This window comes from Physella acuta, unplaced genomic scaffold (genome assembly GCF_028476545.2).
Source record: "Physella acuta isolate Inbredline_101_S28 unplaced genomic scaffold, ASM2847654v3 ptg001384l, whole genome shotgun sequence".
Classification (NCBI taxonomy): Eukaryota; Metazoa; Mollusca; class Gastropoda; family Physidae; genus Physella; species Physella acuta.
In genome coordinates, this window is record NW_026732899.1 from 76,666 (window position 1) to 89,769 (window position 13,104).

The following is a 13,104-nucleotide window of genomic DNA, read 5'->3' on the forward strand; positions in this document are numbered from 1 at the left end:
TTTTCTACTTTTAAGTTAAATCAGAAAACGTGGGTTTTTTTAAACTTTTTAAATGATTATTATTTTCTACTTTTTAGTCTTTGTCTGTTTGTTTGCATTAAAATCTTGCTATCGATTTTATCTTTTCACTTTTTTTTTTTGGGTAAACGAAGACAACTCGTAAAAAGACAACTCGTAAAAAACACGTTGTGTGAATACGTTACTGACTAGAACACATAGATTTGAACCCGTGTCGAGTGGGATAGCAATCGTGTGCCCAACCACTCGACCATATCGTCTCCCCCATACTGGCCACCAGTTGTTACGGTTGTTTGTACACAAATTACAGTTACTGAGCTATGTCCCTTTTTCCCCACGTTTTTACTACAACGAGCCGACCCGCGGCATATCATACGCCGCTATTTAGTTGATTTTCTACTTTTCAGTAATTCATAATTTGTGAATTCGATAGTACCAATGCTGCCACTGAAAATATTTGCTTTAAAACACTAACCCCCCTCCTTTCCCCTAACCCCGACCCTACACCCCCCCCCCCCCCCCCGTGAAAGCAGCCTCCTCTTAGTTACCTCCTGTAAGTTTAAAGTCGGTTCAAACTAAATTATCTGCCCCTAATAGCCGTCACTAAACCTGGCTGTACGGTTTGTAAACATTAACGTGACCACAGCTCAGCAGACCATGTGGGGGTGGGGTAGGGTGATAGTGATAGAGAGAAAGAGAGGGGACTGTAAGGAGGCGCTTACAGCTTGTTTTCTAATGGCTCGCAGAGGAGAATTATATATATAGATTATATAGCGGTCTAAAATGCTCAATAAAATGTTTCCATGGATCAATTTAGTAATAATAACAATTGAATATTCTAATCTAATGTCATCCAAAACAAAGCTTCCCTGAAAATTTCAGCGCGCTAGCTAACTGGGAAGTGCCAGAAATTTCGATCGCAAGATTTGATTGGAAAGACAGACGAAAGCAAGTTAAAGAAAACGTGGGGAAAAAATGCTTAATGGACAAAATATTTTAAATGTTTAAAAAACTAAGAAATTTGAAAATTACCATGTGATTCTATCATCGTATACATTTTTACGTTCTCTTATATTCGAAGTATAGAGAAAGTCTTGTAATCGTGCACAAAAATCACATTAAATTTGGACAGTTTTCATCGTTTTACTCCTCAGTCCTTCGTCACATCCGGGATGTAGAGGACTTATTTTAATCGGGCAAAAATTATAAATCCAGATATATCAAAATTTTGGCGTTTTATGCGTAATGGAGTCGGAAAAACTGGATTATCCAATTCTGTACGTATGTCTGTGTGAAATCACGATAACTTGAATACCGTTACAGCTAGATTGATGAAATTTCATATATAAGTATTATATCAAAATCGTAGTTCCGTATCAACTTTTGAGCGATATCTTTGTATATATATACAGGGGGCGCCAAATTGAGAGTTGGCCACGCGCGTTGCGAAGTTTGGCTAGACCTCTGGAATGTGGTTTTGTTATTGAATGTTGTTTTCTAACGAAGGCAGCGCGAGCCGAGAACGCGGTAAAAAAATAAGGTCTGGATATTTAAAGAAAAACCTGGCTATAACAAGCGATGCCGCGATTAGTCAGTGCCGTATGGGGCAGCGATTACACCTTACCATCTCTAGATAGCTTCGTGAGTTTGCTGTTCAGTTTCTAGTGGAGCTTTTTTATTTTTTCAACTTGTGGCATTCTCCCAAAATTTTACTGTGAAACATGGTGATAGATTTTAAAATTTCATTTACATTTTGTTTGATCTCGATCTGGAATGCCTCAATTTAGCTCGATATGGACTAGACACGCGTAATCATTTTTCATTTTTTTTTTCAAGTCCTGATTCACGATGGTTTGTATTTATTAAATTGAAAACATGCCACAATTGTTACATTATTTTGCGCATACCCGAGTAGGTGTGGTGGAAGTGGAGTAATTTTTGCATCTGTTTTGTGGACTAATAAAGAGATTATCAACCAGTATAAAATCACTTCGCCAGGGATTTTTTACCGCACTGAACTGAACCATTTTCATATTTCAAAACTGATTTTAGTTCTATCGTCATTAAATATAATTTGTGTGTGTATATTTATATGAATATATATGTATATATATATGTATATATATATATGTATATATATATGTATATATATATGTATATATATATATATATATATATGTATATATATATATATATGTATATATATATATATATATATGTATATATATATATATATATGTATATATATATATATATATATATATATATGTATATTTATATGTGTATAGATTTATATGTGTATAGATTTATATGTGTATAGATTTATATGTGTATAGATTTATATGTGTATAGATTTATATGTATATATATTTATATGTATATATATTTATATGTATATATATTTATATGTATATATATTTATATGTATATATATTTATATATATATTTATATGTATATTTATATGTACATGTATATTTATATGTACATGTATATTTATATTTATATGTACATGTATATTTATATGTACATGTATATTTATATGTACATGTATATTTATATGTACATGTATATATGTACTACCCCCACCCTCCTCTCCCCCAACTCCTACCCCCCCCCCCCCCCCCCCGTGACAGCAGCTTCCTCTTAGTTACCTCCCCTAAGTTTAAAATCGTTTCAAACTAAATTATCTGCCCCTAATAGCCGTCACTAAACCCGGCTCTACGATTGTAAACATCTTAGGTAACTAAGAGGAGGCTGCTTTCACGGGGGTGGGGGGTGTAGGGTTGGGGTAAGTAGGGTGGGGGGGGGGGGGGTATCGTCCTTAACGGCCTAGTGATAGTGTTTTAAAGCAAATCTTTTCAGTGGCAGCGTTGATACTGTCGAATTCTGAATGACTGAAAAGTAGAAAATAAAACGTAAATATCGGCGTATGATACGCCGCCGGTCGGCTCGTGGTTATCTATTTAGCCTACGTAGTTGTATTTAATAAGCAAGTGTATTTTGGTGTAGCCCTACCATATCGCAAAAATTGTTGAACCAGCTATGTATAAATACATATTAATAACATAACATAAAGATTCATCGACTGAGGCATTCTAAATAAATGTTCTTACTTTTAAATCTACTACTAGTTCTACTACTCTCAAACATGGCACTTTTTAGGGTGTTAAAGTTAAAAGCCAATTTTTTAAAACGTCATAAACTTTTTACTACTTGAGATATATGAACAAATTTAGTGCCCACTATCTTAGAATCATGGGTTCTTGACATAGCAACTTTCAAAAAAGCTCTTGTTCCGTTTTAAAAAATCAGTTTGACACCCCTACTTAAAACCAACGTAAGAAACTTAGGTTACGCGAATAGGCCCTATTATTTCAATTGAAATTATATTCTAATTTAGCCAATTCCATAGCTAAACAAAGATTTATATAAATATAATATAAAATAATTAAGGCCTGAAATAGTTTTGTATTTTGAAAATTAAGATAAATAAACCGGGAGTGATCTCCCCTAAACTTTCTCGAATATTTTTATATAAAATAACAGGGGATGGGAACTCGGGCTATAGACATGATTTTTTAATCCATTTTAAATACTTAAAGTTTTAAAAATAGAATAAAATCTCGTAGACAAATTAATTGCACACCAAGTGAACGCGAAATAAAAAAGCGCATAATAGTGCGCAATATTATTAGTACTTTTAAAATTTACATTAGTTTTTTGAGAAATCGGAAGTAGCGTAAATTACTACTTCCGGTCAACGGAAATTACTCAAAATTTAACAGAAGGTAGAGAATTAGATCTTTTACTTACATGTGAAATTTCATTTATCTATCTGAAATAGTACTCAAGTTATAGGCTTTTGAAAAATTCAAAGTAGAAAAAGTACCACTTCCGGTTATCGGAAATCGCTCAAAAGTTGATACGGATCTACGATTTTGATAAAATACTTATATATGAAATTTCATCATCCTAGCAGTAACGGTACTCAAGTTATCGTGTTTACACACGGACACACAGACACACACACACAGACATACGGACAAGATTGCAAAATTATGTTTTTCCGTATCAGTGAGGTGTAAAACGTCGAGATTTGTAAAAATCTCGATTTTTTTTTTGCACGATTACAATACTTTCTCTATACAACGTATATACGAGAAAGTAAAAACTGAATAAATTATACGGAAACAGCCCACTCACGCATTCCACATATTCCTATTTAAATCGAGTATTATATTACTTAGGTCGAACAGACTATCGAATACGCGCTAGGTCTGGCGGTGCAAGATTAAGAATAAATGTAGGTCAAGATTTAAAATCTCAGCGGATTTCCTAATTTTTCAGAACGCAATTTCCAAATTATCCGCGGATACTCAGTTGAATATTTATCAAAAACACGGGAGAAGGCTATCTAAAATAATACCGCTCTTCAAATGTAACCCCCCAAGCCTGGTTTCTTTACCGTCAATCTCGTATGCTCGGTAGTCTAACCATAGCCTAATTTATCTACCAAAATGTACCGTTTCTCTCTGCTTCTCATTTGTTTATTTTATTTCGCAATCTCTGAGATACTATTAAAATCCTTACAAAAGATGACTACGATCACTAGACTAACCCGACCCTCTTTGTTGCAACGGTGGCTCTTGTGACCTCACTCTGACCCCAAGTACGTGTTTGGTACTGCTTGTTTAGAGAAAAATAAAAATGACGTCAGTCTATTTTAGATTAGCTATGTTCCTGCTATGACGTGTGCTACAGGCATTGGCCTACAAATTTAAGAACGAATGTGAACTCAACGTGACTCAGACCCGCCTGCGTTTTTGTTTTTTGACTAAAAAATACCATACCGACTGTTTTTGATAACTGGTCTCCCATAAATGACATCACAAGGGTGGGGGGAGGGGTCCGTAATTTTGAGACGTGTGATGGTGGAGAAGAGAAGGGGGTTCAGATAGTGTGACGTCATACTATTGCAATTTAAAAAGGTATGCTAGAAACTGAATTTTAACGGTTATTTCACGATTTAGATAAATGTTTGAATAAATTCTAATAGAAATTGATTGAACTACCCTATGTTGGTCGAGCTCGGGCAATATTTGAAAAAAAAAAATCGATGCTTTAAAAAAATTAATTTGGGGGTGAGGGGGGAGGCTTTGTTGGCTGAGTCTTGAGGTAATTTTAGGTTATAGTCTGACTTTTGTGTAAAAATCGTCCAAAAGTGTGATGTCTACAGCCATTCAGCCAAACACTAAATAACAATGGAGCTTGGTTTAAATGTTGTTATAGTTATTTAAATACTAAAGAAATGGCCTGTTGAGAGAGTAATGCAATGGGCACTAGGTTGATAGTTGTGTCTGTTTCTCAAAACCAAAATCTCATATTTAACCGGAAACAAAAAATTTCTTAAAAACATATTTTATTCAGAGTCTGCATTTAAACCGGTTCTGGAAATTTAACTCGAAATAAAACACTTAATAAACCTAAACCCTGATACTAAAGCGTACTATATATAGATATACTAGCTGCATACTCGTGCTCCACCATGGTGAATATTTTTTAAAGTGTAGCAAATATGGAATAGAACAAAAATAAACACAAACATAAAAGAAAACACAAAATCAAAAACAATACAAATACAATGCAAACGCAAAAAAAAAGCACATGCAAATGCAAACCTAAATGCAAACAATAATTCATAACATAAACACAAACTTAAATGCAAACATAAACGCATAGCGCTCACATGATAGCCCAGGGCTCCAAATCGGCCCCTGCCTGGGCACGGCGGACGTGCCTGATTCAATTTAGTGAATGACTATAAAAAAAAACAGCTTTTCCGCAAACCAAAAGATAGAAGTAAGCATAGAGGGCATTTAGGAGGGCTTCTAAACTGTTATTGATTAAAAATAATAATTAGTAAACAATATGTTAAGTGTATAAAATAAATAAAAGGCAGTATTTAAAATATCAGTGTCTAACTACCATATTGCACTTTACCTATCCAGGCAATTATATTATTCCAACAATTTTCATTCACATTGTTACTTTCTCGTATATACGAAGTATAGAGAAAGTATTCTAATCGTGCAAAAAAAACCCACGAGATTTTTACAAATCTCGACGTTTTACACCTCACTGATACGGAAAAACATAATTTTGCAATCTTTTCCGTATGTCTGTGTGTGTGTCTGTGTGTAAACACGATTACTTGAGTACCGTTACAGCTAGGTTGATGAAATTTCATATATAAGTATTTTATCAAAATCGTAGATCCGTATCAACTTTTGAGCGATTTCCGATAACCGGAAGTGGTACTTTTTCTACTTTGAATTTTTCAAAAGCCTATAACTTGAGTACTATTTCAGATAGATAAATGAAATTTCACATGTAAGTAAAAGATCTAATTCTCTACCATCTATCAAATTTTGATTAATTTCCGTTGACCGGAAGTACTAATTTACGCTATTTCCGATTTCTCAAAAAACGCACGTAAATTTATAAAATACTAATAATATCCCGCACTATTATGCACATTTTATTTGGCGTTCACTTAGTGTGCAATTCTTTTTTTTTACGAGATTCCATTCTATTATAATAAGTTTTAGTAATTAAAAATGGATTACAAATATTGTCTATGTCCTGAGTTGCCATCCCTCGTAGTTTTATATTAGATTATCCGAGAAAGTTTAGGGGAGATCACTCCGGTTTATTTTGTATTAGTGTTAGTTGAATTTTATTTTAAATTACCTCCCCTGGCATATTTATTAAATATTTTAAATAATTACTTTTTTCTACCCTACTGTTATTAAAATGTATCTATTGTTTCTAAGAATCTGAGCGAAAATATTATTTGACATTTATCCGTTTAATATGTGTAGGCAATGTGCGTGTAGGGCCTACTTAATATATTCTTCACCTTATGCGAAATAGAAAAAACTGTGCCATTTATACAAAAAATTTTAGTTGTTATATGAACAAACCCCACTACATGGTTTAAAATAAGACAATGTGATGCAAGTAAAATGCATGTGTTGATGTTTACTTTTATGGTTCTAGAATTTATAGCCATGAAAGAAACTGAATGACTGACACACTACCACCAGCCTTATATTATAGATATTACTTTCCCAGTATTTGTTAGCTTCTAAAGTTAGACAACTAAATTAGGCATTTGATTCTTAATTCTATTTTTTATTCAACAATCAATGAAGCCATTCTATTTTGTGTATAGACGCTAAATATAGACATTACCACAATTCTTTTTCTAGTAACCTTGATGTACACTTAGTTACATCACATTCATTCTAATTATAGTTGTAGTCATACCACCTAAACCTTTCCCCTAAACTCAAACTTGACAAAAGTCACATTCAGAGTTTCTTTCAGGCATCTTTTTGGTGGGGGGGGGGGGGGGGCAGGCAGACAAACAATATGTCGGTAATCTATTTATCTATTTGTCTGGAGCCAATAGGTCATGAGCCAATATGTCGGGAGCCCATTTGCCGATAGCCTATATGCCCTTTTGACATGAGCATATATGCCCTTTTGACAGAAGCCTATATGCCCTTTTGACAGTAGTCTATATGCCCTTTTGACTTGGTCGTTTTGTCAGGGGCTGATTAGTCAGGGTAGTTTTGATTTGGCGTCCTACACACTGGGTCAGTGATACTACTTGATTCAAAAGTTGCAAATGTCTCGGCCTTTGGTGGGCATTTCATATACACTATTGCACCTTCACTCATTTTAAACTAGGCCTATTAAAGTAAAACAGCCAAAGGAGACTTGGGGTTGCACATCAGAAAAACAAAAGAGCAGGATGGTTTGGTGTACTGCTAGAATAACAACAAGACCTGCAAATTATTTATAATCTACCCACTCGTATTTTTATTCAGCTTCCGTTTCTAAATGTTAGCTACCTCTAATTGCATTTCCTGCTTCTTTCTGTTTAAAAAAAAGTGACAAACAACCCTTCTTTGTAGTAACAGTTGCTAATTTTTAAATTGCGATGTGTACTCACCGTTATCCCTGTTTGATGCTGCTTAACGTCCTTGCTAGCTCAGGCTATAAGGCGTGTTACAGGCAGGCTGGTTTCTAAACAGAAGTGAACTCACAATAACCCCTTGACCGTATCTTGTTCCCTAATTCTTTAATTTGCTGTTCTGGTGGATCACATATAGTGTTTACCATATGAATTAAGATTAGGCCTTTAAAAGTCGTTGCTGTTGAATATTTACATTTTTAAAATATAGATAGAAACTGAAAACAAGTGCAAAAAAAAACATTTTTTCTTTTGTGGAGATTTGTAATTTAAAAAAAAAAGTTTAATTCGGGGGTAATTGCAAATCTACTCAAATCTTTTGGAATATAAGCAGCTTGTACCTGTCTAAGGAAAGAATAGAATGGATGCTGAAGCCATGGAAAAAAAGGTTTGAGTTAAAAAATAGTTTTCTTTCTTCGTTTTCCAACTTTTCTTTGTACACTAAATAGTTCTAAAATAAATGTTGTAAGAGCAATTTTGAGTAAATGAATGTCAGGTTTGTTGCAACCTACCACAGACATCACACTAGGGCTCCTGCAACCTACCACAGACATCACACTAGGGCTCCTGCAACCTACCACAGACATCACACTAGGGCTCCTGCAACCTACCACAGACATCACACTAGGGCTCCTGCAACCTACCACAGACATCACACTAGGGCTCCTGCAACCTACCACAGACATCACAGTAGGGCTCCTGCAACCTACCACAGACATCACACTAGGGCTCCTGCCAGAGTCTGACATTTTCCAGAAGGCCATTTCCCAAATTGACACTTGCCAGAATGGGACAAATACCACTTATGTCACCAAGCTATTAATAAAAATAACAGCTGAAAATACTAAAAACATCAAATATGTCCAATATTATTCACACAAAAACCAGTTAGGTTTTTTAAACCAAAAATATTCAAATATCTGAATTTTATTAAAATGAATAATGCAGATTAAAAAGAAATAATTTTATATATGCAACATAAGCAATCATGCAGGAATTAATTTTCTAAAGCCTTTTTTACAGTTGATTGCAATTTTTTTTCCTTTGCCTGTCACTGCTCTTGGCTCGTTCTGTTTTTATTAGTCATTAACCTACTTGTATGATAACTTAAACAATAAAAAAGAAGTATTAGTCATTAACCTACTTGTATGATAACTTAAACAGTAAAAAAGAAGTATTAGTCATTAACCTACTTGTATGATAACTTAAACAATAGGAAAGAAGTATTAGTCATTAACCTACTTGTATGATAACTTAAACAATAGAAAAGAAGTATTAGTCATTAACCTACTTGTATGATAACTTAAACAATAAAAAAGAAGTATTAGTCATTAACCTACTTGTATGATAACTTAAACAATAAAAAAGAAGTATTAGTCATTAACCTACTTGTATGATAACTTAAACAATAGAAAAGAAGTAGCCATTCTAAATGTTACGAGTTGTTACATAATGTACTTAACCGATTTTCTTCTTTCAAAAGTTTGGTATTCTATTGGTTTTATTTTTAAAAGTAAATTCAATTGTTGTTTTGTTTTTTTGTCAATACTTTAATGGAAAAGGCTAAATTAAAGGCGTATATTATGAAAAGGAAATATTCAAGGCATGCATCATTCTCATTATATTATTACTTTAATTCCACTTTCTTGGGTGCTTAGCTCTATTCAATATATAAGTTGTTTTTTAACCATTTCTAGTTGTGTTGGTAAAGAGAGACATGATTCAAATATGACTCAAGAACAAAACAGGATGAAAACATTTTCATGTAGGCCTGAGTGTGTGCATGTGTATGAGTGAGTGTAGGTCTGTTTCAAACAATCCTATGGTGAAAAACCTTGCTCTCTTGGCATCTTACCTTTAATACCCTTACTACTCACCTCTGACCCTGGATTTTTCTAGTTGTATTTATAGCAGCTGGTATTTTTGTGGCTGCTGTGTTGACTTAGGATGCTATAGGGCTGGTAAGTAGGTCACCAACCAGTTCTATGGCTCATGAAGTTTTTATTGAGCCGTAGAACTGGTTGGTGACCTACTTACCAGCCCTATAAACATGCCAAAAAATGACTTCAATTTAAATATCTGAATTTGCAATTGAATAGACTTCAAGTTGGTACTGGAGTGATTTGTTTCTATACTAGGCACTCTTTTGTTGAAGGGATGGGTCTTTGCACTGTTAACATGTTTTGATTGGGCTAGTTCAATAGCAATGGATAAATGACTAATAGAAAGCTTATTGCCAAGCTGCATTTTTTGTTGCATACCATGTTCAGCTGGACATCAGTGCATGTAAACTCTTTCATGTCATACAAAGAAATGTTCCCTGAGTTGTTCCCATTGGTGAGATGAGTGAGTTGTTCCCATTGGTGAGATGAGTGAGTTGTTCCCATTGGTGAGATGAGTGAGTTGTTCCCATTGGTGAGATGAGTGAGTTGTTCCCATTGGTGAGATGAGTGAGTTGTTCCCATTGGTGAGATGAGTGAGTTGTTCCCATTGGTGAGATGAGTGAGTTGTTCCCATTGGTGAGATGAGTGAGTTGTTCCCATTGGTGAGATGAGTGAGTTGTTCCCATTGGTGAGATGAGTGAGTTGTTCCCATTGGTGAGATGAGTGAGTTGTTCCCATTGGTGAGATGAGTGAGTTGTTCCCATTGGTGAGATAAGTGAGTTGTTCCCATTGGTGAGATGAGTGAATTGTTCCCATTGGTGAGATGAGTGAGTTGTTCCCATTGGTGAGATGAGTGAGTTGTGTATTAGACTAGAAAGTGTTCCATGTCTGCTATCATCTATTCACAATGGCTCCTTCTCATTTCAGCAGATAGAAACCACAGAGGCAGTGAGTATAGTTGTCAATGCTTTTTCTTGTTTGTTTTTTATTGATGTTTATAGCTAAATGTGTACTAGACTATCTCAAAGACAATTTGAAAAAAAAAAAGCATTTCAAAGAGAGTTATTGGTAAGGTCTATATGATATAACTGTGTGTACGTGATTTGTGTGTAACTTAAAAGATTTGAACCTTTGTCATATTTAATTTTCAATGAAAACTAAACTGCCCCCATATCTAAAGCATGAAATGCAATGCACTGGAGGAAGCATGAATCAAATGTCAGGAAGTAACTTGAGCAGCTGGCAAGTGGAGTATCCTATTGTGGTCTGCCTAGCTTAAGGGCATGGCTCTCACCAGTTTAGCCCCATCAATGTAGACATACATCAGTCAAACAATTTGTCAGCATGGGTTAACAGAGACACACTAATCCATCAGTCAAACAATTTGTCAGCATGGATTAACAGAGACACACTAATCCATCAGTCAAACAATTTGTCAGCATGGATTAACAGAGGCACACTAATCCATCAGTCAAACAATTTGTCAGCATGGATTAACAGAGACACACTAATCCATCAGTCAAACAATTTGTCAGCATGGATTAACAGAGACACACTAATCCATCAGTCAAACAATTTGTCAGCATGGATTAACAGAGACACACTAATCCATCAGCCAAACAATTTATTTGTCAGCATGGTCAAATAGTAATAATGATGCTCTATTGGTTTCTTTTGAAATGTATTGATGTGAACTAAGGCATGTCTGATGTTTGACCATTTGCTTCTCTGTTGGATGTTGTTCACCTCTATATCAGACAATCTTTTTTGACCATTTGGCAGAGTAGAACCTAGAAATTAGCTTCTAACTTTCTCCAATCAATAATTTTTGTTTTAAAGACCAAAATACCCAACCTTTCATTTGATTAAGTTTGACATTTTTAGTACGATGAGGTCAACATGATCATGTAGTGAGTTCAGATGGCCAAGTACGATGAGGTCAACATGATCATGTAGTGAGTTCAGATGGCCAAGTACGATGAGGTCAACATGATCATGTAGTGAGTTCAGGTGGCCAAGTACGATGAGGTCAACATGATCATGTAATGCAGGGGTCTCCAAACTACGGCCCGCGGGCCGGATGCGGCCCGCGAAGTCCTCTCATCCGGCCCGCGGAGATCATTTTGTCCAAGGAAAAATCGTTTGTTGGTGATAGCTGAAGAACTTTGGCCAGAAAAACCAAAGACATGCCTGGAAGAAACTGGCCCCCGAACTGAAATTTGATAGTTAATGCGGCCCTCGGATTGAAAAGTTTGGAGACCCCTGATGTAATGAGTTCAGATGGCCAAGTACGATGAGGTCAACATGATCATGTAGTGAGTTCAGATGGCCAAGTACGATGAGGTCAACATGATCATGTAGTGAGTTCAGATGGCCAAGTACGATGAGGTCAACATGATCATGTAGTGAGTTCAGATGGCCAAGTACAATGAGGTCAACATGATCATGTAGTGAGTTCAGATGGCCAAGTACGATGAGGTCAACATGATCATGTAGTGAGTTCAGATGGCCAAGTACGATGAGGTCAACATGATCATGTAGTGAGTTCAGATGGCCAAGTACGATGAGGTCAACATGATCATGTAGTGAGTTCAGGTGGCCAAGTACGATGAGGTCAACATGATCATGTAGTGAGTTCAGATGGCCAAGTACAATGAGGTCAACATGATCATGTAGTGAGTTCAGGTGGCCAAGTACGATGAGGTCAACATGATCATGTAGTGAGTTCAGATGGCCAAGTACGATGAGGTCAACATGATCATGTAGTGAGTTCAGGTGGCCAAGTACGATGAGGTCAACATGATCATGTAGTGAGTTCAGGTGGCCAAGTACGATGAGGTCAACATGATCATGTAATGAGTTCAGATGGCCAAGTACGATGAGGTCAACATGATCATGTAGTGAGTTCAGATGGCCAAGTACGATGAGGTCAACATGATCATGTAGTGAGTTCAGATGGCCAAGTACGATGAGGTCAACATGATCATGTAGTGAGTTCAGGTGGCCAAGTACGATGAGGTCAACATGATCATGTAGTGAGTTCAGATGGCCAAGTACAATGAGGTCAACATGATCATGTAGTGAGTTCAGGTGGCCAAGTACGATGAGGTCAACATGATCATGTAGTGAGTTCAGATGGCCAAGTACGATGAGGTCAACAT

At 35.7% G+C, this 13,104-nt stretch overlaps 1 protein-coding gene across 11 annotated transcripts in view; it reads left to right on the top strand.

The window, feature by feature from the left end:
* LOC131927224 (septin-7) overlaps positions 1-13,104 on the top strand; it is a 61,040-nt gene that overhangs the window by 14,101 nt on the left and 33,835 nt on the right. For 4 of the 11 annotated variants that reach the window (XM_059282969.1, XM_059282970.1, XM_059282973.1 and 1 more), the window contains exon 3: positions 10,871-10,891. The exons of 1 other annotated variant lie outside the window; for it this stretch is intronic. In XM_059282969.1, coding sequence (XP_059138952.1) covers positions 10,871-10,891 — 21 coding nt within the window. Of the gene's footprint in view, positions 1-8,271; positions 8,449-10,870; positions 10,892-13,104 lie in introns of all 11 variants that reach the window. 6 more of the 11 variants (XM_059282979.1, XM_059282980.1, XM_059282972.1 and 3 more) reach the window with 4 other exon arrangements.